This window comes from Cydia amplana, chromosome 25 (genome assembly GCF_948474715.1).
Source record: "Cydia amplana chromosome 25, ilCydAmpl1.1, whole genome shotgun sequence".
In the NCBI taxonomy this organism is placed as follows: domain Eukaryota; kingdom Metazoa; phylum Arthropoda; class Insecta; order Lepidoptera; family Tortricidae; genus Cydia; species Cydia amplana.
In genome coordinates this window covers 4006581-4033276 of record NC_086093.1, presented here as the reverse complement: position 1 = coordinate 4033276, position 26696 = coordinate 4006581, and the positions used below count along the sequence as shown (strand labels likewise).

General features: G+C 38.3%; 3 protein-coding genes across 3 annotated transcripts in view; all 3 read left to right on the top strand.

The window, feature by feature from the left end:
- LOC134659704 (RNA-binding protein Musashi homolog 2-like) overlaps positions 1 to 20781 on the top strand; it is a 157644-nt gene extending 136863 nt beyond the window's left edge. Inside the window, exons 2-4 of the mRNA XM_063515395.1 lie at positions 6389 to 6549; positions 7688 to 7872; positions 19290 to 20781. Of these exons, the coding sequence (XP_063371465.1) occupies positions 6389 to 6549; positions 7688 to 7872; positions 19290 to 19979 (1036 nt within the window). The 3' untranslated portion in view covers positions 19980 to 20781. The remainder of the gene's footprint in view (positions 1 to 6388; positions 6550 to 7687; positions 7873 to 19289) is intronic.
- The window catches only part of LOC134659705 (GILT-like protein 1), a 171948-nt gene that overhangs the window by 50626 nt on the left and 94626 nt on the right, over positions 1 to 26696 (top strand). The window lies entirely within an intron of this gene.
- The window catches only part of LOC134659712 (probable proline--tRNA ligase, mitochondrial), a 239363-nt gene that overhangs the window by 167050 nt on the left and 45617 nt on the right, over positions 1 to 26696 (top strand). The gene's annotated exons all lie outside the window — the stretch shown is intronic.

Sequence of the window (26696 nt, the reverse complement as noted above, 5' to 3'; positions counted from 1 at the left end):
ATCCCCGCAGAATATAACATTACAGAGGTCTTGTTCCCTCGTTCATATCATATATAATTAAGTAGGTAAGTACATTTAATTATAGTTTTATGCTATATATTTGCCTTCATTCATACTTAGCGGCACCTACCTACATATTTTTTTAACAGGGTTAGTCTGTCAGCTCCCACGGCTCATATATGAGCCAGAACGCTTATGGTGACGTCATATCGTGGGATTTGACAGGTTAGTTAGTTACCATACTCCTTTTTAACTAGTTGTAATTTCATTTCGCTATGTGCCTATTTTCTTCTTATAAAAAAGATCCATCTGAAAGCAAAATAATAAACACTAATTATGTATACCTCCCAAATTACTCTATTCCTCCCATCTTGATATTTCGTTTTGAAGCTTAAGTCAAACGAAATAGGATTTCTTTTCCCCTGAACGCAAGGCTAGGGGTGATTTTATAGAACTTTATTCACCACCCTCGGAGAAAATGGCCGAGTCGGATGCAGCCAAAGATGGCGGCGCGCATGCGCGCTGAGTCGCTCAATACGTGCACCCTCCCATAGCTTAATCTCTGTCCCTATGCTCTCCTGGTATTATTGACCTTATGCGGTTATAGCACAGCTGAGTTTCAGTCACATTTAATAACTTCTCATAAACTATGATCGCGTCACTTGAATATATGAGTTGAAAGCTGTTACAACCCACGCGTGACATATATTAGCTTTAAGTTGATAAAAATCTATGATTTATCACTCTTTAATCAGCTTGCAAGATAGGAGAAGGTGAGACACATAAAAGCACTAGACTTAGTTGAGGCTTTGCACTCTCACTAATGTCACTGGCACTTTACACTAACACTGTCAGCCATCGATTTTGGGCTCGGCCGCCGCTCCCATTACAATCAACAACCAGACCTGTGAACAGAACCTGTGGACACACACAATATTGCAATAAAAGAACATTCAGAATCCTCTTGAAACCTCGAAGGTGAAATCTTTCAGTCGGTCCATTTTGCGGTCGGGTCGTTGGTGGTGCGTCGCCTTTGCCTGCTTGTCCCGGCGCAGCAGTAGACTTTACTTACTGCTGTGACAGGACAATATGGCTAAGACGCGCGTGAGGACGCGACGTGGTCGGGCGTCGGCGAGCGTGTGGCGAAGGAGACGCGGCGCGCCGCGCCCCGCCCCCGCGCATGCGTACCCCAGCACCCCTCAATGGACACCCTCAATCAACTATCGATTTTTCCTTTAAAAAAAGGTTAATTCATTGCAAAAGGTATATTTATACTACGTTGTTTATGTTTACAACTACAAATTCCGATGTATTTTTTACTGGGTCACTGACTTGGGGATGCCAGCCCTACATTTCGCTACATCCCTTAGCTTCAGTCCAAACCTTTTTTTTTTCACTTCCTTCAATCGATTGGTAACTTAATATTTGCAATGTTCTAAGTAGGTATAAAATAAAACGTTTTAAAAAGCATGTTCATCATAATACATAACTGTATACTTTTTTGTAACCATAAAAAAAATCAGTAAACATAATAATATTTAGCTTCACTTCAATTAACATTTTGTACCGGCGCCATGTACTTAACATTATTAATATAAATCTACAAATAAATTACACAACATGCACTAAAAAATTTCTCCATCCCAACTTATCTTGAAAACGCTGAGCGTCGCTGCCGGGTCAACGAACCCCGTCTATAGGTCCCGGAGACATTGACATTGGCTGAGCCCTAGATAGCTAGTCAGGATGACTTGGCTATTGTCAACTGTCTCCGCTCAAACAAGTGATCGATTGATGTCTAACACTCAAGTGTTGGATTGTTGATCAAACGTCGACCTCTCTCTTTCTATCCTCTCTATCTGCATATATCTTTCCTCTTCGTTATAAGGTTAAAGGTTGGGGGTCTTAAATGACAATTGTACATCGACAAACGTCAAGCGAAAAGAAAAACTGCATCGGAATGACAGACGCTACGAAAAGTCACGTGACTATTTCCTACATTCTATATGTATCAACGATTGTCACCTTGGCTAGGCCTCTTGGTAGTAAATGCCTTATCTAAGTCCAACTTTTGTACGTTAAGGTTTACTTTTAGGATATAGACAATATTATATCTCACAAATAACATGTTTAAAGACTAGGTACTTACACAAATCGATTAAATGCTAGTCTCATTAATCAAATCTAGGTTTATAGCTGTATTTTCGTTCCTAATCGTTCGTAATCGACCTACGGTAGCCTATTCCAGCCTATTTAATGACTAAGATGCCTCCGTTTCTACATAAAACCATTTTAAAATCGACAAAAATGGTCGCGTTTCTAATTTTGCCTCAATCCAGTAAGATTAGCACAAACGTGACAAATTATACGCTCGTGTCAGGGTTCAGAGGCAATCGTGGCTCGTGGGGTCAAACGTCTGGGGTTTTTTCAGTGATTAGGGTTTTTCATCTGGTAATTAGTGTCTTATTCTTTCCTAAACATGTCGTGATACATTTACAGGACGTGTATTTGGCACGAAATCTTTAGCGGAAAAGAAAACGAAAATGAAGGGTTTAAAAATTATGTGTTGGTTAATTTTAGAAATAGAGTCAGACCAAGAAAAGTCTGCAGCGGATTTGACAGCCCTCGCAGTGCCAGTGTTATTATAAACGTCAAACTTCTATGAAATTATGACGTGTAAATAACACTCGCACTGCGTGGGCTATCAAATCCGCTGCAGACTTTTCTTGGTCTGACTCTAGTCACGCATTACTGAAAAAGAATAATGGCGTTATTTATAAACGGCTGTCAAATCTAAAAAACTGTTTAACTGTTGATAATCGCTTGTCCCTATCCGTCATTTTGATTTTTCTGTTTGATACAAAAGAGACAAAAACAGAGCTTGCTGAGTTTTCTGAATACTCGAGGCTGGAAAACATCTAACGGTCTTTGTATGTATACAGCCTACAGATGTTGTATACCAACCAAAGGAACCAAAATACACAAAACCTTAAGAAACGAAAAGGTCTGAAAATACCTAAAGCGACTGAAAAGATAAATTGATGACGTCCGAGCTGATTTATAGCACAAGGAAATTTTCTAAAGGAAAAGTTCCTGGATATCCATCAAACAGCTTAGCAAAGAATCTGACCAACTGCGACTTGTATGGATAATGTAGCATTTATCATGCAAATCCGCAGCTATAACTTTTAACGAGTTTGAATTTGTTTTGAGTCTTAGATTATTTAATATTCCGTAAGATATTTTATACTCCATACTTAATTTAACAGAATTAACAAATAATGCTTCTGTAAATTTTACAAATTAAGTCAATATTTGGCGAAAAACCGCGCGCTGACACCAGGAGCCCAGGGCAAACTAAGAGTACCACCCCCTATGCGGAAAAGGGAAAGCTAGAGGAAATCCCTTTTGTTGAATAGAAACAAAAACGTTCGTGCGAGAGAGAACGGCATACATATCAATTGGCAAACTAACAAGGCGGAGCGAGATGACACCTAGTAACCCTCTTTAGAGGTGAAATGCGCAACTCGAGAGCAATTTTTGCGAGCAGCTGGCGATTGCGAAGTTCATTTTCAATAAAATAAAAGCTGGAGAGACCTTTCAATTACGTTGCTATCAATGTGCGAATGCAATTTTGTTTGTTTTAAACGCTACAATACATTTGTAGGTGTAATCGTTTACGTTAGTTCGTAGGTATTTAAAAGTTTTGGAATAATATTTATTATTTTAACATTTACTTTTCTAGTTGGGACACAGAATAAATAATAGTACTAAGTACAGAAGACTCACTCTCTAACAAAACGCGTCTATTACAATTAGCACAGATATGGCCGCTAGGTGGTGACAGCGCCACGTGCGGCTTATGGCTTTCCCCAAAATTGGGGCCGAACGGATGTACTTTTAGCTACCTGTAGCAAAGCGACGAAATCGCGGAGTGAGACACGCCTGGTTGGGATTAAAATATGTTTTTTGTATTAAATACCTAACTTAGTACCTAGGGTAGACCGAGGCGAATCGGATCATTTCGTGTTTGACAGTAAATAAATACAATTTAAAGGTGATACTGTTTTTATTAATATTCAGTTGGACAAATTGTTTATTAATTAACAGAATACAAGGTTCAGACAATAAAACTTAAATATGATTTATAAAAAATAAAATACTAAACCTCTAAGAAAATCCGATTCGCCCCATTTTTAGGGGTAAATCGGATCAAAAAAAACTCTGACATAAAATCTAAATTAATAATACTTAACAACGTTAAACATATCATTAAGAATCACGAAGGGCAAATAATTGAGATCAACTATAATTGGTGTCTTTAATATTGCATTTGAGCATTAATTTTATTGTTCCTTTCTAGTTCAATTTTTATCACACCACGCACATAAAGCGCAACATAAAATCACTCCTATATGCTACTATATGTTTTAACAATAAATCCAAAACATGCTAATGGCCTTTAGCAACAAAAACGAATAACTTAAATGAAAATAAACAAAAAATTTAAACATTTGCATACCAAAACTTGAACATCACATATATCCGATTCACCCCATATCAGAAAATTTGTTGTTTGTTACGGGATAATAATTGCAATAGTCGATCGGCAAATAACTTCTCGGCGTCTTAGTTTAATGTTGGCTATCCACCACGGCTTTTTGCTATGCTTTGAGACGTTGTGACTCGCCTTTTCAAGCTCGTGAACGGAACGTTGTACAACTCAGCAGCTCGACATAGGGCTAGCTGTTTCGTTAGAACCTTATCAGCAGCTGTAGTCATATTTTCTGCCGAACATTCCCCCTGGTGGGTCTTCTTTTTATACGTACGAACCATCTTAAACATGCAAACATATAATAAGCTAAACAAAACCGTCCAAAAACCTTGTTTTCAAATGTGATTCTAAACGCTCCCCATCAGATGATCCGAATAACCCCATATCATAGGTTTGAATTATTTTCGCTTAACGGAAATATACTTTTAAAATACAATGAAAACAAAAACAAACCAGGAAACACTATGCATGATTAACAATAAGTAACAACAATTACTAACCTTTAGCCTTTCGCGTTCACTTTTATCACGGAATATACATATTTGCCCATTTTTTACATCGGTGTCAAAATCACAATACACCTGTACGACTTGTACGAGGGACTCATCGGGAACCGTCACCGTGGCTGACGCGTGAGCCTTATCAAATGGCAGTAACTGTGGCGGCTTGCGTTGGGAACAGAGCTAACCAGGGACGCTGATTGGCTAGCTGTAACTAACCCCGATTTTCCAAATTTGACAAAAGTGCTTATTTTGATCCGATTTCCCCAGTGATCCGTTTCGCCTCGGTCGACGCTATAATTTAACAGATAAAAGGAACCTTAAACAATTAATAGAAGTTTCAGTAGGTATAGCGAAACACCTAGGTATGTACTTATGTAGGTAGGTACTTTCTACCTACATAAGTTTTATTCGTTTCCTCAAAGGTTAACTGGAAGAGATCCCATACAGGGATAAGTTCGCCTTTGTTGTATTTAATTTACTCTGTAACTATGTTTCTCGTGTTTTTATTTCTATGTGCAATAAAGTATATACATACATACATACATAAGTACATACCTAGTACATAAGTAGTAATATTTTATTTCTGTACCTACAGTTAACTCGGTCAAAATAGGTACCTACAGATGATTATAATTGATTTAATTATCAAAAACTTGATAGGTAAGCACTTGAAACCGTTCTTAGCCACATAATTATATCTGTGGCAAGTAAATACCTAGAAATTGTGCAAAAGTTTTCCAATTACAGAATTTGCCAACATGACTAAAACGGATTAAAAGATTGTTTAACCTTCTTTTTTACTTTACTAGCTAAGTTCTCCGCTTTTTAATACGATCTTTATTTGGGTTGCTGTGATAATAAATTTATTGTTGAAAAAGGCAAAAGTAAATTAAGAAAACGTAAGATTTTTATAGACGCAAAATAATTTACGTTCTACGTCTGTCGGATTTCAATTTGACATTGACGTTTCATTCCAAACAACAAAAAACTAAACTTCCGACCATAGACAAGTTTCTCCTTATTATACCATGTTTACGAACCTAAATAAAAACTTTTCAAACAAATAATTATTGTAATACAAAAAGTGAATTTCTGTGCTAGTTTAATGACTTATCGTGGAATGGAAATGCTAACAATATACTCTATGTAATGTCATTTTAAAATCGTAACTCGTAACTGGCCGGTAATAAAGCGTAAACAAATGCCGGCCGTGTTTTGTCATTGCTAACTTTCGCGTCACAAATTCGATCTGCTTCGCGGCATTATTGTTCAATAAAATTGTGTGTTTTCTTATCGATTGTGAAGTGACAATGATGGGACTGTATTCCAGCGGAGCGCTCGGAGGCGTGGAGGTTTTGGACGGCAGTTTGGTCGGCGGCGAGCTGACCGCCCATGTTTTGAGCGCGCAGGCGGCCGCTCATGCCGCCGCCACGGCCGCTGCGGCGGCCCACCAGCAGCACCAACAACAGCAAATTGCTGTTCAACAGATAAGTAAGTGTTTCAAAACAAACAATTTCAATCAAGTCTTTGATTACTTACTTCACAGAGTCTTAAATGAATATTAAATTTTATCGTGAACTCGCTCTTTCCGTTTGTTGCATAGTGTTCAGTGCCTATTTTTAATTTTATTTGATTTGTTTATCTGTTAATAACAATAGGTTTTTGTCACGAAACTTAAGATTCTTGCTAGTAAAACCAAGCTAAACATACTAGATTTACATTCAGTAGCATCTTTCTTTTATTTAAACTTTTGTCAAAGTATTTAATCTATAAAGCAACCTTCTTTGACCTCTAAAAGATAATACCGCTCCCATTAATTGTTTACCATCACGAACATAGTCAATTACAAAGTTTGTAAATTACCTTACTCGCCACTCTATCCATTACAAAGTTTACCAACTCAGTTATAACTTTGTAGTGACATCGCTCTGCCACAGAACTCCACCGTTGTAGCTAAAATACATTGTAGAATGGTGAATAGAGTAGTAAAATGGTGGCCTATTTTGTAAATTTAAAAGCCTAGTTTTAAAGCTTTCTTTTTCATTTCCTCTGCAAAACTTCAGATGTCGGCCAGCAATCAACAAAATTGAAATGTACATTTTTTATTTCAAATTCAATGTAGGTATTATTTTTATTTGGTGGTAGTTTTTATTAGGTTCTATCATTCCTAAAGAGGACAAAAAGCAAGCAGGAGTAGGCCAAAGGTATGGCGCCAACACTCAAAAAGATTGTATTACACCTTTGGCCTAGTGTAGAGTAGATGGTGTTAATATTTGACATTTAACAAATTAACACATATCAGTGAAAGAATAAGGATCAAAGTCAAATGGCGTCCTAACAGTTTTAATCTTCTGTCAAAAGATAGCAGTAAATTTACTGTGGCTACATTTGGCAGTCCGCCTCTATTTCAAATATTCTATTTGTCGCTAAGGTAGATCATATAAGGCGCATGCAATCAGTGTGATAACCACCTAAATCTAAAATGTAATAAATATTTTTATTAAAAATAAAACACTTCTGGAATCTATTGGAAAAGGAGAGGGGAGGCCTTTGCCCAGCAGTGGGACACACACATAGGCTAATAAAAAAAACATTATTTTCCCTTTGACTTTATATTTCCTTTTCACAGAAACCTCCCCATCATCGGGGCACACGTCGCCCGCGCCCGCTCCCCCCGCGGCCACCTCCCCCTCCCCCAGCAAGCTGTTTGTCGGGGGCCTAAGCTGGCAGACCAGCTCCGAGAAGCTCAGGGAATACTTCGCCATGTTCGGAGCGGTCACCGATGTGCTCATCATGAAGGATCCTGTCACGCAGGTGAGATGCATGCTAGTGTAGATGTTGGTGGGGTTTATCTGGTCAAACCAATTGAATGACCAATTGAATTGAATTGGATGTTTACAAAAACAACATATCTGCTTAGAGTGGTTGCCACTTTTTTAAGAACATTGTTAATCGTTTCAGATGTCAACCAGTGTAGTCAGTTATGTTGTTTTTGTAAACATCCCTTCAATTTGTCAGTAAGAACGAGGAAAACTGTACTCATAGTTTTCTTTTGGGTGCTAGTACTAGTGTAAGATAACGATAGTATGATTCTCTGTCTTTGTTTGAAATGAGACAGTCCTTTGACAAACTATATGTAAGGGCGTCCGCTAGCTGGCACGCTTGCACGGAGCGGATTAACAAAAAATAGTATGAGCAAAGCTAAGAGCAGTTTCGCACTACGTCCGATCCGAATCCGTGAAAATATGGTCCGAAGTAGCCATAGAACTATTTCTATGGTAATTTACGCACTAGATCCGTTTGATTTCTTTCCGAAATCGGATGACGGAGATCGGATATAGTGCGTAAATTACCATAGAAATAGCTAGTTCTACGGCTACTTCGGACCATATTTTCACGGATTCGGATCGGATTCGGAGCGAACGTAGAGTGAAACCGCTCTAATTGGCGCGGACGCGTGCGACGGATTTTGCTTACAAAGACACCCGCGTGCGTGCGCCCGCGCCATCTAGCGGACGTGCTAGATATAAGTGTAAGTGTAAGGCCTGAGTAGACGCTCTTGTTGGGCGTGCAGCGGGGCGGGGCGTGCGGCGTGCATGTTAAACAAATGCAAGCGTATAGGAGCGGCCTTAGTGCACGCTGCTCACATCTCGCGTGAGCCCACAGCCACGCTGCACGCCCCGCCGAACGCTCCGCTTCGAGCGTCCACTCAGGCCTTACACTAACTGGCGTGGACGCGTGCGACGGATTTTGCTTACAATGGCACCCGCGTGCGTGCGCCCGTGCGTGTGCGCCCGCGCCATCTAGCGGACGCTCTAGATATAAGGGTAATCCCAAAAATCCATTGAGTGAGATATGTAAAGAATGGGATTGGCAACTGTCAAAGGTTTAGCTAGATGGCGCCAGCATAGGTTGTTCTATGAGATTTGGCTTAACCTTTTCGACGCCAATGACCGATATATCCGCACCGTAGGTTCAACGCCAAAGACCGATTAATAGGTCACAGACCACAGAGCAACATAGACCTACGTGCATATGCATAAAGTTCAATTTCAATTTAGACACTTCTGTGACGTGGTGTCAGCGTGACAGCATTTGTGTTTGACACGGCGTCGAAAAGGTTAAAGGGCTGGGCTAGTATCAAGGCCGTAAAATTAAAACATAACACAAGAATTTGACGCTATTCCTAGGCACTGTCAGTTAAACCTATGCTGGCGCCATCTGTATAATACTTCGACCGGCCAATCGCATTCCGTGCTTCAAAATCGAGATGGCTATTGTTATGAGGTTACTCAGGCTATCTAGTTGATATTTGATAAAGATAATACAGTAACCACAAATGGTATGTACAGTCGCCATCAGATATATCGGAGCGGCCAAGGCGCTCACAAATATCTGAGCACGCCTCTATTGTCAAGGCGTTAGAGTGCTTGTTCAGATATTTGTGAACACCTTGGGCGCTCCGATAGGTATACTTATCTGATGGCGTCTTCACATTGGCTGCAAATTTGCATGTCGCTCCGGAGTGCGAGTGGGACATCGCTATATACGTGCGAATTCGCATAAGTGTAAGGCCTGAGTGGACGCTCGAAGCGGAGCGTTCGGCGGGGCGTGCAGCGTGGCGTCGGGTCACGCGTGATGTGAGCAGCGTGCACTAAGGGCGCTCCTATACGTGCGCATTTGTTTGACATATACGCCGCACGCCCCGCCCCGCTGCACGCCCAACTCGAGCGTCCACTCAGGCCTTACACTAAGTGTGATAACTGATAACCGCATAACTAGAGCAGCTAAGGTTCTTAAAAATATCTAATCGTGCTCTTCTTGAAAATATCAAATGTGTTCAGATATTTGTGAGAACCTTGGCCACTCCAATGTATCTGACGGCGACTGTAGTCATGGATAAACTGTAAATATGTTGAATATACATGTACAGTCAGCATTGCTATTAGTTTGGCACCACTGCTAATAGTTTTGCTAACTGTACCTATTAGGTACAAAAGATTTATTTTAATGTAGAAATATTAATTGAATGTTTTATATATTTTTGATTCGTTTTATTATATATTTTATTAGTTCTTAAGAAACACGTACATCCCTCGCTACGCATCATCGCACATCTCTGTGCATCTGTGCTGTGGAAATGCAGCCTAAAATGTATTTGTTTTTATACGAGTCGAATGAGGCACAGAGAAATATTGAAAGTTAAAACTTATCATATAAAGGTTAACTGGAAGAAATCCCTTAAAGGAGGGTGGGTAAATTGGCCTATTGACCAATAAGGACAAGCGATATGTCACTGAATAGCTTATTCTAAGTTCTAAAACTTTTACTATGGCAGATAGTCCCAAATCTTTGTGTGAAAAAAGTTATCACCGCAAAAAGTAGTGTGAGTTTAAACGTGACTGTATAGTTTTTTTCGATACTAAGTTCCTGTGTCGCAGATCATTAAGGTTTTGTTATTGTGGATGATTTGGTGTCACGATATTTTAGTTTTTTATTCGTTTTCTTATGTTTATTTTGTGACATAATTTTTTTTTTTAAACAGATATTTGACAAGTCTCGTCATACAAATAAATGGAGTATATAAAAAAACCTTTCCAATGGTATGTCGCTTATTCTTATTGGTTCATAGAAATCTGCCCATCCTCCTTTGTGTTTTGTACAATAAAGAGTTTATTTTATACATACATACATACATATCAAAAATGTAATCTTAACAAGTCACAAAATAGGGGAGTACACAACGCGGGTTCGTGGAGCATACCTGGAGTTGCAGGTGTCCACAGGCTACAGTGACCGCTTGCCAGGCGAGCCGTATGCTTTTTTGCCACCGACGTACAAAAATAAACTAATATGTTTGAGCTTGCAAAATTACAGCATAATCAGAAACATAAAAACATACTTTACAAGTAAGTAATTAAAGTTTAAAATTGAATAGCAAGGAAACTTAAATTTACGACAGCTATCCCAATAAATTAGATTAAAGGTTACGAGCTACTTTAGATGTACTTAGTGGTTAAAGGGTTGGATATATTTTCCGACTAGTAGATTTACGAATATTTCTGTTTCTTACCCGACTACGGCCGAGAATAAGGAAGGGTTATCAGCCAGCCTATTATGGATAGCTTTATCCATCTTTATCCACGTGATAAAATAACTGTCACTGTTTAACACCGTGGGAAAGAAAGTGACAGACACCATTTTATCACGCTGTCACGTAGACAAGAACGACCATCATATCCGTACAGACTTATGAGTTTACCAACTTGTGTTTTATCGTCACGCACTAAGCCAATTACGATAAATGAGGTGCCATCATCATCTTCCTCGCATTTGTACCGGTTTTTCGCCACGGCAAATTATCCTAAGAATTGGCATAGGCACTAGTTTTTACGAAAGCTACTGCCATGTGACCAAGATCCAGAGGGAAAACTAGACCTTATTGAGATCCGGTTTCCACACCAGCAGCAGTCTCCGTAGCTTATGGACGCCTGCAACTCCAGAGGTGTTACATGCGCGTTGCCGACTCTAACCTCCACGTTGAGTTATGGCGGCAGGAACACAACACTATGAATTTATTTTAGATTAAATACCTCATTTCTTGTGCGTAATTCGACTCTTACACTGAAATTTGAACGTCATTCACATAAAGGAGTCATTTAGTAAACAAAAGTAACTCAATTAAAACGAACAAAGGTACATTTTAACACAATACAATCATTATTGATAAAATAATGGGGGCTGTGTTTTCTGTGGCACAAGTCATAAAATAATTAAGATTTCAAATAGTTATTTACGGTGCAAGTGCGGAAAAAAAGAAATTCGAAAAGAGTGGGCGATAAATTAAAACACGCATGTGTATCGTCCAACGTTTTACAGTACCAGAGACAAGGGAAAATCACTTTTGACATAAACACGAAAAGTGCTTTTTACGCACTAGTGCGGGAAAATAGGGCCATATGTACTGTAATAGTTATTTTCGATACAAGTGCGAAAAAGAGGAAATTCTAAACGAGTGGCGATAAATTAAAACACGACCGAAGGGAGTGTTTTAAATCGACTCGAGTTGCGAATTACCTATTCGCACGCGTATCGTACAACGTTTTACAGTAGGTACATATGGCCCTTTAAACTTTTGACATCGCACGAAAAGTGCTATTTTCCGCACTAGTGTACTGTAAAACGTTGTACGATACACGTGCTAATAGGTAATTCGCAACTCGTGTCGATTTTCCTCTTTTCCGCACTTGTATCGTAAATAACTATTGTAAATACCTACTTTAAAAAATCGTTGTTGTTTATCAAAACAACTCTAAAAGCCAATACACACTACACTCGAGTTCGGCATTCGTCGGCTATGATGTATGAAACTATAGGACACATGTCACATTACCTACTTCCTTGCAAGCGATTTAACTTGCCGCAGTACTCTTTATCTACATTGGTAAAGTACCTAATAATGTGTACAAGAAAATTAGCAATTGTTTAAGCTACCTAGCGGTACTAGGTCCATTTAAGTACTAAAAGTAACAGATAAGCTGTCTAGACCTCATTTCCTTTCAATGAGGTGTACAGTCGCCTGCAAAAATATGTTATACAACGAAGGCCGCAAAAATATCTGACACGATCTTATTTGTAGAGCCATAAGAGCGTGTCATATATTTTTGCGGCCTTAGAAGAGTAACATATTATTGCAGGTGACTGTACGCATGGTCAGTTTTATATGTCAACGATGGTATAAACAAGATTTAATTGTGTATTCTCTTGAAAGACCATTGTTTTGACAGCTATCGAGTTTTAGTATCCTAGTTTAAGACCTAGCTTTCTATTTGCGTTAATAGGGTCTGTGTTTATGAGGCAACGATGAAAAAACATGTTAAAATTTCTCTTTTTATAGAGCCCTTTTAGTCATTGTGCCTTACCTGCTACAAGTTGAATAATAGTTAATATGATACAAGTGCGGAAAGTAGGAAATTCGCAACGAGTGGTGATAAATTAAACCACGACGAAGAGTGTTTTAAATTGATACGAGTTGAGAATTACCTATTCGCACGTATATCGTACAACGTTTTAGACATGTCCCTTTAATTTTTGACATAGGCATGGAAAGTGCTTATTCCGTACTAGTGCGGGAAAGTAGCACCATATGTAGCTACTGTAAAGATATACGCGGCCAATATCATTACGTAACTAAACGCGCCACCACTGAGTTTTAGTATAGTCATACCCATACCTAACATGAAAACTTTATGTGAATGAACGTTCTAGCTAAATACATAAAATCGTATAAATATTACACCATCTTTGTTTATTGTTTCAACAAACATCCGTACCCTTCCAACTTCTTTATCTAATGACAACGATGGTGTAATTAATATCAAATATAAATAGTTTTAAGATATACTATATATTTTAAGAAAATGAAACAAAAACAAACATTAACATATTTTGTTGTGAGACAGACGTTGTAGGCAGGCGAAGACGGATTTTCAACTCTGGGTCAGTGATTATACAGTTTGGAGTCGATTGGTTGTTAGGTTAGGTAGTTACCAAGTAGGTACATGTGTGCGGGTACCATAAGCAATTTGACACATCTCGTCTCTACATTCCTTCCTACAGTCAGCAGCATAAGTTGCTAAGCGGGCGAGGTGCTCAAAATTACCTTGACCAGGCGTGTCTCACTCCGCGATTTCGTCGCTTTGCTACAGGTAGCTAAAAGTACATCCGTTCCACACCAATTCTGGGGAAAGCCATAAGCCGCGCGTAGCGCTGTCGCCACCTAGCGGCCATATCTGTGCTGATCGTAACAGACGCGTTTTGTTAGAGAGTGAGTCTTCTGTACTTAGTACTATTATTTATTCTGTGCCTTGACGCGCTCTTATTCTCTTAACAATAAAGTCGCGTCAAGATCATTTTGAATAACTCGCCCGCTTAGCAACTATTGCTGCTGACTGTACATTCGAAAACACTAATCTTTTTTAAACGAATAATGCCATTTAGTTAGATCGCCATTATAGTTTGTATCTCTTTACTCGTTCAATTTTAATTAAATCAATGCCAATTTTAAATATAATTAATTATTTCAAACATGGTTTAATTCTCGAGCTGAAAAAACTACCAAATTCGCCTAGAATTTTCTTAATACAATAACTAATAACCTACTTAATCTAGCCTACCTTAATACATATTTATTATTTGAATTTATGAACATCTGTTTATTCTACTAATTTTATTGTTTATTTATTCCAATATTAATTCTGCTGACCAAAATATTTACATAACCCCGACATGACAGACAGACTGACACATTGTTTATGGTACGCGCTCTAGTTGGGCTATGGTGGACTAGGTACACTAATACAAATAGACTGGCATGCTAGAGTCACTAATTCTAGACTTGAACCATAGACTAACTTCGCTGTCTCTATCTTAACTATGTCTTCGAAACTCTGGTAGATACCCCCCTTTTCTACAGTTGGTGTTGCCATGGACAAAAATAGCACTTTTTGTTTAGAATTCTATTTTTTTGTTGTGTTGGTTCAGTGGGCTTAGCACAGGAGCGCCGCAACGGTATCTCGCGCGTGGGATAGGCTACCCATCTTTTTAGGGTTCCGTAGCCAAATGGCAAAAAACGGAACCCTTATAGATTCATCATGTCTGTCTGTCTGTCTGTCCGTCTGTCCGTCTGTCTGTCCGTCCGTATGTCACAGCCACTTTTCTCCGAAACTATAAGAACTATACTGTTGAAACTTGGTAAGTAGATGTATTCTGTAAACCACATTAAGATTTTCACACAAAAATAGAAAAAAAACAATAAATTTTTGGGGTTCCCCATACTTTGAACTGAAACTCAAAAAAATTTTTTTCATCAAACTCGTACGTGTGGGGTATCTATGGATAGGTCTTCAAAAATGATATTGAGGTTTCTAATATCATTTTTTTCTAAACTGAATAGTTTGCGCGAGAGACACTTCCAAAGTGGTAAAATGTGTGTCCCCCCCTGTAACTTCTAAAATAAGAGAATGATAAAACTAAAAAAAATATATGATGTACATTACCATGTAAACTTCCACCGAAAATTGGTTTGAACGAGATCTAGTAGGTAGTTTTTTTTTATACGTCATAAATCGCCTAAATACGGAACCCTTCATGGGCGAGTCCGACTCGCACTTGGCCGCTTTTTCTAACTGTACCTATCAATTATAGAGGGACGGGCAGTCTATCTCGCGCGAGATACTGGCGCGGCGCTCCTGTGCTAAGCCAACAGTTGAATTTTAACTTAGATCCATTGATTTACAATTCAGTTACCAGTGTTACCACAAAACATATGGCCCAGTAAAAGCACCATGCGGTTGTCAAATTCAGGCATGATTATGTCTTAGATCTTACACACATTTTATACGATTAATAAATGTATTCGATAATTATTAAAGTCAATATTTATCGAATATGGGTAAGTGTGGCGGCCTTCACATTGGGGCCTGTTTACACACTGATTAAAGTGTTTATTGCGAGTACATTTGCCACTAAACGCAAGTAGTTTATGTATGAACTCGCACTAACACTAATCTATGTGTAAACAGGCCCCAATGTGAAAGCCAGCCACACCATACACTTACCCGTATGCCACACTCATTGACTGTTTATTTTGTGTTCTCTAAAATTTGTGATACACATTGTGGCAGGGTTCGAAAGGATAATTATCAATGATTGTTTTCTTGATAATTATCGTGATTTTGTGCCTGATAATAGTGATAATTATCGATTTGATAATAACCTAAAATTTAAAGCCCGAAATATAAAAAACGCCCCTTCATTATTTTTTACTATCAAAGAAAATAAATATAGCACCATCCATACCTGGGATAATTATCAGATAATTATCGCGATAATTATCAAAGACTATAATTATCTGGATAATTTCGAACTCTGCATTGTGGCCGTTTTATTTCCTTTCATCATGGCAACACTGACTTTTCCGATCTAAATTCGATCTTTAAAACCATCATTAGTTTAGAAACCAATAATCACGTGAGATAATAGGTAGACTACACGATTATTTTGGTAGAAAAGTAACTGTTAGTAGGTTCTACTGACGTAACACTTGCCATGCTCAAAAATGGTAGATTTTGGTAACATTGCTCGAATAGAGGAGGGAGTGCTAATTTTGAAGTCTAACCGTGTTGTAACAATATTATAGACAATATTATACTTATTTTTTTTTTAAATACAGTTTTCTTAGACTTAGTTTAGTTAGGCCTATTTAGTTTATAAACTAAACTACATGGAAGAAACTTAAGTTTTTTCCAAAAAAAGGCTAACGCAATCAAAATACTTAAAATTAGGCAAATCAGAAGGAGTAGGCTAAAACGGGTACATACCTACATTGAAAGGACGAATTTTTAAGTCTAACTTTTCACCGACTTTGGTGTGACAAAGTCCAGCGATGTCACAATAAACGTCATTTTTTCATAGAAATTTGACGTGCATGTGACACTTACACACTTTGTCATTGTGTAGTGTTAGCTGGACCGATTTTTATTGGATTGATAGTTCCCTATTCTGTTCATAATAAGCGCTATTTCAGCTTGTTCTAAAAAATCTTCCACTGGGTTACAAAAACGTACGGTTTTTTGTAACTCGACGGAAAATAACATACATTTTTCTGTCCCAAATTGGGATTTCGTATTTATTCCACCCAGAATGAGCAGCTTTTCAAATTATCCAAACCTAACGAGAAAAAACCACAACAAACAAAATTGGCCCAGCTCATTTCGAATCTAGTTGCTAGACTAGATGAACTAAATTAGTCACTTACGAAGTCACTAACAAATAGATTGAATTATTAGAATATTAAGTTCATTGAATAGAAATTGTGCCACATATTGAAATTGCCTTTGATAATAAGTAATTTATTACATCGACAGCGCATGTGAAAGCCTAGCTCCGGATTTATCGGTATGCTGACAGAATTGGAAATTAGATTACATGCGATCTTGGAATAAATTGTGTTTATCATGTGTATTTTATTAGTTTACTTTTTACTGCTAATATTGGATTTTACTAGACTAATGCAGGCGAAATCGGAAGACAGTAGGTTCGAAATTATCCAGATAATTATCGGATAATTATCCCAGGTGTCATGGTGCTAAAAAAAAATATAAAAAGGAAAAAATAATTATCGAACCCTGCCCCTACTGTCTTCCGATTTCCTAGATGTGGAGGGTTTAAGAGGAAAGGGGACGATAGCTTTTCCACACACACGTAATCCCCATTTTCCTCACTGGATTACGGAAAATATTTCATGGTTTTTAGTGATATTCGGACGAAGTTAACTCTGCACGGAATTTGCAATTGCAAAGTGGGGCTATGTCAAATTTGTATGAAAATATGACGTATAATGATAATGATGATAATGATAATGTAATGATAATGATAATTGATAATGATAATGATACCCCCTCATTATGTTCCGTTAGACGGACTCTAGAATCAGTTGCGTTTCTTTCGTTCTATATTTTGTTCTTTCACATGTTTTATTTATTCTAAAAATATTGTCAGTAATATTGTGAAAGCGGTTAACTAGATAGTTTTTTGTCCATTCGTTAGTCAGTCACGTATTTCGCATGGCAGAATTGGCCCCGTAACAAGACTACGTATTGTAGAGGGTGGAATAGACATTTGAAGTAAATAGACTGATAACAACTTGGATCTTGTGTAATTTAAGATATTTCCCGTAGAAGGCGAAAGTTTCAAAATATAAATACCCATTTTTTGGGATGTGTCGCGAAATGGACGGTTATATTTTGGAATTTTCGGTTTTTGGGCTAAAAAATAAGGCATTCTGACACGTTTTTCGGCGTCCTGGCGCCTATTTCACCAACTTGACAAATGACAACTGACACTGACAATCTCCTGTACATTTCTGGTTGATTAATAACGTAAATGTTTACGTATTGGACTATCAATGTACGGTGAATTGTCAATGACATGTGACAATTGTCAGCGTGGTTAATTAGAGCCCTGGTAAAAGTTGCCTAAAATCTAGATAGATAATTTTAACTTAAACGGCTTGTGTCATATGAAAGCAAGTGTCAGATATCGTCAATCATTATGACACTATTTTATCACGCCCCAAAATTTTAAAGTATTGTCATATTAAATTTATAACTAATATCTGAATGCCTCTATCAAATATATAACACTGTCAGTCTAAATAGACAATTTGACGGTTTATAAGTTTATATTACATATGTCAGAGCCATATTCTATAATATAATAATCTTATCAGAAAAAAGAACAAATAAAACAGCTCGGAAATTACAAAAGATTAATACTAAAGTGTCATTCAATAGAACTTGCTAACAATGTAAACAAAAGTTACTAGTAAATTGACATTCGGTGTCAATTTTAGTATGGCGGTTTGTTTACATAGTTAGCAAGTTCTATTGAATGACAATTTACTCTGACATATTGTAATTAAAGTATCTTCTTGATTTGTAAATTTTTGACAGTAGCTTGTTATTAACCCTAGTATTATATTAGTAACTATAGCTTACATCCGGTTTTTTAGTGATTAACTTTAGTATAGGCTATTTTTAATGATGATCTATTTGAGTACCCATATCCTTTTCCTATAGTTTTTCAAGTACGATAGTTAAATCAAGAAGATATTTAAGATACAATTTTAGTTGGTTAGATTTGTCTAAGATTAAGGTTTTTGTGAGTTATGCTGATATAAATTGTGGTTTTTGGTTCGTACATCGCGATTGGAACTTTTAGTTATTTCATACCGTATAAAAGTATATTTTTCCAGTATTTTCTAATTACTTTGAGATTTCACATCTTGACAGTGTTTTTGAGTAGTTCTAGTTATTTGTCTCTACAGTTTGGCTTTAAAATTGCGATAACAAATTTTGAAAACGTAGTTAAAGTTGCCTTTCCTTTTATGCTAATCATTAGACACTATCTACATAGATATTGGCTCAATTCGAGCTTTCAATTCTTAGTCTTCATTAGTACTAAACATCGATCGCTATGTTCGGCCAGAGACTATAGGTGTGTCCAGATATGGCGAACGCGCCGCTAGCGCACCATTCGCGAACAATTTGCACGCATTTCTTTATGCAGTGTGCGAGTGGTTCGCGAATAGCTCAAGAGCGACGTATTCGCCAGATTTGGACACGTCTTTAAACTGTCCAAGCGAGGCAACTGAGCCCCGCCGCGCGCAGCGTTCGCGCGGCTTCGGCTTCATCACGTTCCAGGAGGCGGCCTCCGTCGACAAGGTGCTAGCCGTGCCCGTGCACACCCTGGACGGCAAGCGCATCGACCCCAAGCACGCCACCCCCAAGTCCGCCCCTCGCCCCGCCAAGACCAAGAAGATCTTCGTCGGCGGCGTCGGGCAGGACACCTCCGCCGACGAGGTGCGCGCCTACTTCGCGCAGTTCGGACACGTCGAAGACGCCGTCATGCTCATGGACCAGCAGACGAAGCGCCACCGCGGATTCGGGTTCGTAACTTTCCATTCCGAGGAGGCGGTCGAGCGCGTCTGCGACATACACTTCCACACGATAAAGAATAAGAAGGTTGAGTGCAAGCGCGCCCAGCCGAAGGAAGCCGTAGCGGCTGCCCCGCTGGCGCTGGGAAAGAGACTCGTGTTACGCCCCGGACGAGGCTTAGTGTACGCAGCGGGCGGCGTCGGAGCCGTGCCCACAGTTGGCGCCGCGCACGCGTACCGCTACGCGCCGTACGCGCTGCCGACCGCGGCCACCGCCGCCACGGCGCTGGTGGCGCCGCCGCAGCCCGCGCCGCCGCCCACCATGCCGCAGTTCGGCGCCGCCTACTCGCTGGCCGGCGTCGACATGTCCTCCTTCCAGAGCGTCGACTGGGGCGCCATGTACGGACTCCCCATGTACATCTAAACGGTAACGCATCTAACGAATTGAAAAGTTGAAAACCCCACCCGCCTACAGAGGTTAGGTATTTTATTTCTTATACTATAGTTCCTACGTTTTTAGTACGTCGTATTTTGTCTTGCCTGAGCGGCCACGGATCAGTATTCTTTAAAGTAATTAAGGTTTACGGCTCATATACTTAGGTTAAGTCTTTACTCGACAAGCAATACTTGGCCCGATGCGGGAACTATATCAAAGAATACGCATTTCGTTTTTTTTTAAAGTTAAGTAAGAGGATCTCAGATATTTTAGTTTGCGGACTAATTTTTCTTTATGTGTTGGATTTGTAGTGTAGTGCACGGTCGTTGGCAATATGACTATTTATACTTGACGAATGTATATTGATGAATCTCATGCAGCTCTGTATATCTCTCTAGACAGCGTCGGTCGCCCGGTGACGGAACGCCATTTAGTAAATTGATTATCTGAATACATCACACGTATCAGTATTATATTTTCGTGCCATTCTCGCAGAATACAAGATTGTGCCAAACTCTGCCATGTCATTTTCCGAACAACTGAGCGCTACCTTATTTACTGGGCTAACAATGGACGTAGAAATATTATTTACATTTTTCTTGTAGTCCCACTCGACATAATGGTCGCAATCGAGCTTGACTAGCCAGCCTACAAAGAAATCTCTTATTCTAAACGTCCTTTTTATTTTCAATAGCAAAATAAACAAATACCTACTAAAATATATTCAATCTTTACGTGACTCAATTTATATTCCAAAACTGTAGACGTAGTTTGATGCCACGTTTGCTTAAAAATATGCTCTTTAGCTTCAATTTCATAAACTTGACAATTGTCACCTGACGTTGACAATTTGTTTGCGTTTCTAGATCGACACGTAGTAGTTCAGTGTATCTGCCACATGTCGGCCTAGATATGTAAGGCGAATTGTCAGTGTCAGCCGACAATTGTCATGACGGTATAATAGAAACCTAGCGCTCGGTTGCAACACATTCCGTCATTTGGCACCGACGATCATCAGCTCACAATACTCTCGTACATATCTAACTGTGTGGAAAGCAATCTCATTACATATATATGTATTACTTATTTACGTAGCTATATACCTATGTAGTCAACCTGTGTGGTATCAGCGAACATCACATGCCTAACGCTGATATGGCATAGGCTTAGTTTAAATTAAATACGTATAGTATTAATTCAAGATATGCAACTAACACCCTGTCGTGACAATAAGCTTAGAATTAAGCCTGTAGAATTGTCATGGTCGCCCGTCTTTGCCTGCTTCGGTCCCACTTTTGGGTGCCATTTTTAACAGGCAGCTGATCCAATGTGGTAATAATATTTATTTTTCCTAAAACTTTGGAATTAGTAAGTAAAAAAATATAAATATAAGTTATTGTACGTGGCAACTACAAAAATGTATTTTATTAGTATGAGTTGTAATGATGGATGCTTGCGAGTCTCATTAATATATTACAAAGATTACTAAATAATTATTATAGCTATTAAAATATGCGTATTATTACCACTTTGTTTTAAAATAGCTTTATTTGGGCAGGGCCCTTTAAAAAAACTGCCAAAATTATTTATTCCAGCGTACTTAATTCACGTACTTAGAGTTATATTTAAAACAAAAAGCAATACGGTAGTAAAAATTGCAATACTGTGATTAATATAGTATTATTCGAATAAAAGACGATGATGGTTGTGTTGGTGCAATTTCTAGGTTTAGGCGGGGCGCAGTCTCGATTTGAGGAGTACTTAACGGTTTCATTTCAGCAGGCAAACTAGGGCGACGTTTCGATAAATTTATAAGATAATCCGATTGAAGGACATTGGTTTTACTTGGAGTATGACTTAAATTCAATAACACGCAGAGAGACCAGCCTATTCGGGGTTTTTTATTTGAAGCGTAAACAAAACTAACGTTATGACTTAAAAACTAGATTATGAACGAATTATACAAACATGACATTTGTCGATTGACACTGACAATTAACCATATTTTTCTGAAACATCAATCAAGAAATTTACTCTATTGTTCTGCCAGAAATTGACGAGGAGTGACTAATGTCAAACGACAATTGTCAAGTTACAAAGTGGCTATATATTAAACGCAACGATTTGTCTGAAACCAATCGGGCACATTCTTACAAAACCACTCCACTTCGCTCGAACTGTCTTATACGATTTATCGATAAAATTCTCGGCAAACTTACCTACTATGTTTCCATGGCAATAGAGAACAGAGTTGGCGAACTACTTAGCAACGTACCCAATACCAAAAGGGGTAGCTAGCATGTATGTACGTTAAGATATTTAGTCGAATTATTCAATTGATATGTAAACACGCGCTACTGCTAAAATATGATCAATAACCAATGACATAGTCGTCTGGCCACGCCTTCAGGCAATTATTAGCCAAGCTAAAACGTATTGATCGATCGCTAAGCTTAATTCTCTATAGCAATGGAAAATCTTTCATATCTATTCATGAAATAAGAGAGCTGAATATTATTCGAATTTGAAGATTATCTCCACAAGAACGCTATACAAACGAGACGCTAGTCCCCATTCTACTCTTTGGGTATTAACATGGATAATGTTTCTACACTATCTGATGTACTTTAATCACAGCTATGACCCTTAGGGCTCATTTAGACGGTGCGAGAACTCGCATGTGAGTTTCATTACATTGCGTCATTTGATCGGTCGGCTGAATTGTTGTAACCTCACTGGTTCGCAATGTAACTAAAATTGCATGCGAGTTCGCGCGCCGTCTAAATGAACCCTTAGTTTGACTTTTTTCGATTTATTAATTAATATAAAAATTAGGAGCTTTTAAAAATTTGTTAGTGATTTTGTTTTCGCTCCTAAGGGCTGATTTAGACGGCGCGCGAACTCGCGTGAGTTTTTAGTTATTTTGCGGACTGTTGGTTACGTCCTATTCAACCGACCGATCAAAACCCGCAATGTAATGAAACTCGCATGCGAGTTCTCGCATCGTCTAAATGGGCCCTAACTCTTATAACAATGAAAAATTGAAGAAAGTCAAAGGGAGAGGCTATTTTGGTTAATATGTATTATATTGTGTTATATCCATAGAGGAACATACGTTTGTAAAGAGAAGCGGTCGTCCGCTTTCTGCTTAAATAGCGTTTTCGTGTTATCTAGTTAAATTGACGAAGATACAGTGGTCCTATAGTTCATGAATATATATAAGTTTGTCGAGATAGCAGAATGCATGTCGTAGCGTAGACGGCTGTATCTTGCTGCCGGCTCGGTGGCCTGATTTGTGAACTTTTTATTTATTTAACTTTTCAATACAAGCTTTTATTGGATTATTTATCATTTTTAAACAATTTTGAACTAAATATGCCAATTGGGGCTTTAAATATAGTCGTTGAAGGTAAAAGCTTGTAAGAGGTTTATTTAGATGTTATATTTATAGAGATTGTATTTATTTTGTTTATTTACACCAAACCCTGTAGATTTCTTCACATATCAGGCTCACCGAAAGCTATTATCACATGTATACACATACCTATCCTTATTATTTAGCAGTATTCTTAGTATAATTAGGCTAGAACCTCCTGAGATTAATGAGGCGCTGTTTCCTTCTGGCCAATACGTTTCCAGTCATACAGATACCTACAGAACGTGGTAGTTCGGACTACCTCTTGAAGCGGTATGGCCAATATGGCACATCTGATTGCGTTGAGATTCCTCCGCGTTTCAAATGAACGTGTTGGTCACGAGGAAACGGCCCGACTCTCACCCAGTGACACCTTTTGTATATTAGTATTACTTTTCCTGAAATTCTCAGTATTAGATGGTTGATATTATTGTGATGTCCTACACTCTTAGTAACCCTTGACCGCTTGCTGTCTTGCCAAAACTTAGAAGCGGTGGCCTTAGTTTTGAACTGTGTACTTAATATTTTCTTAATATATATATCTCCTGTTTGAAATATCACTACTCTCAGCAGTCGTGATGTTTCAAGTGTTTAACAAATTATTTATATTTTTTCTAAACACCTGTAAGTTACACTGGTAAATGGTATGTGCCGTCGGTCGCTGTGTTTGCATTCGTTTGTTTTGTCTGTCAGTGGCCGGCGGCGGTAGGCTAGCAGTAGATATTTTGTATTTAGCGGACTTAGATTTTTGCCCGTACATAACTGTATGTAATGGAGCACTTAGAGTACCCAATGTGTCATTACATGGATAATATTAGAACAATAAAGTGTGTTTTATTTCGCTAGCTGCTAAGCGTGGGGTAGATATTTTGTGCTGGGATATGGTATGTTCACTTTTGTTATACATAGATAGTTTGCACGTATTTTGTTCAGTAGAGTGTGACAATGGACTTGCGAAATCTTTGCCCCACGTTGGGCGCCATTAGTACCTTTTGAAGCGTAAGTATGGGAGGGTGGGGCTTCAAGAAGACGGATGGTAAGTCGGTGTAGAGAAGGCATGCGTATAATATAATAGTCTAGTAAGCGTCTTATAATCGACTAACACTTCCGCTGGACCCTGTACGGTAGCGTAAGGCATGGTTGGCATGGATTTATACGTAAACACGACGGGTATCTTCCAATTCATTCACTGTCAATTCTTCATAAGGCGTTTGCCACACGTTGGTTGTGAAACGTGCTATTAAAGTATTTCTTTTAAAGGTGAAACGATTTTAGGAAGATTCTTTTCGACCTTTTCGATCGCAGGTTTTATCGTCAATAACTAATGTTGAGGCAATTTTGTGTTTGAATGGTGATTGTAGCTATCATCACTTAGGTCTAAAATTTTTGGATGGTCGGAATGATCGATAGAATCTTTTAACTTTGAAAGAAATATTGGATACGTAGTCACGTAGTTTAGACCGTGTAGTGACGCTTCGCTTGAGGCTACAGTCTTCCTCTAGAGAAGTTAATTTGCCAAAAGTAAGGCCAAAACTTAGCCAAAAACTCAATTCTTTGCTCAAGATAACGTAGAATTTTTTGACTCGTGTTCAATTCTCATTGTATCAGGAATTTGATTTGACAGACGCCATTTCGTGTTGTATCGAGGTAAGGCACTAGCCAAGTTAAGGTTGAGACAATAATCTGGAGGGACGGCCAACTACGACGCTAGATTATTCATTATCGCCATTTACAATACATTCCTCTCTAGTCAGTTTGTTATGGAATTATAAAAGTTATGTTATTTTAGCGGGAATCAACTTGCAGTCTAATCTTGCTCAATACTTCTTGCCTAGTTGTACGTAGTTTGTTTGAGTAAAGCTTGCATTGAACGTGCCATAATACACATTCGCACGGCGCGCACGTAGCGATGTCCCGTGCTTCGCATCCAGGTTCACTGGACCAAATGTAAACAACATTTAATATATATTCGTAAACTAAGGTAATAAGATATACATGGATTAATATACAAATTTTGGATTGGTATAATATAAAGTATGTTAAACAAAAGGTTAATATTATGTTGTGTGTTTTAATGTATGGCAAATGCTAGAGTAGTGACGTAGTGTAGCGATTTTGAAGTTTTACATACATTATAATATCGATAAGTATGACTAACCGAAAGCAATAACATTATTATTATATTCACTGGCGCGCGTTGCGAGCACAGAATGAGATATTAGCAAATACAAGAATAAGTCGATTCAAGCACTGTTCAGAGAGCACAGCAGCGCGCGCTCCCATGTTAGAATATTTAATATACACAAGCATACAATATAAAATATTTAAATATTTTTGTATAATAGGATCGGTGTATTCAGTAGCAAGTTGGTAATTGGTATTTAAAAGTTATTCGTGATAAATGTGCGAACACTTGTTGATAAGTGAGAGTTTGTGATTAACTTGTTTAATACTTAGGCATGCGCCGCTTAAAGGCGTGCGGCCATCTTGTTTGCGACATTCGACAAAATGGCGGCGCGGTGGACACGACATTACTTGGATATTATATGTATAATAATTGTGTTTATGATTTAAATGAATTGAAATGCGTGTCTGTGCTGATGCTAGTCTAAAATTGTGTAGTGACTTTACGTGAGTCATTTTTTACGGACGAAATATACCAGTAAATATGTCGTGTCCCAAGCGAGCTCCAAACATCGCAATATCTATAAAGAGGCTGTATTGACATTCCTTTTATGTATATTTTTGGTCGTAATGGAGTTTGCATTTTTTATTTGTGGTAGATATACTCGTATTTATCAATTAACATAGTTTCTCATCTAAGATATGTTAGAAATGGGCTGTTTTTTTATTTTATCACACAGTACACTGAATTGCTGTAGATAATACATTGTGCAATATGTAATCGATTTTCTCTTGTATGTGTTTCGAGGTTTCAGTAGTGGGGCGGGGTAGTAGAGTAGCGTTCGTTGACGAAAATGGAAGTAACTTATGGTCCCTAACATAGACTTTAATCTTTACATAAGCGTAACTAGTATACAATTATTCGAATTTCCAGATATACGAAACGCCAGATTCTGAAATCGTAGATACAACGACGTGTGTATCGTTTTCAATGTAAACAAGACACATGTTTAACCACTCTGACAATTGTCATCTGACATTTAACAGTGTGAGGTGTCAAGTCTGTGAAATAGACGCCAGATCATTGATTTTTTGTTACCGTTAACTTGTCAATTCTTCGAAAATGATAATTGTCGATCCGTATAATATTTAGTCAATGTCAGGTG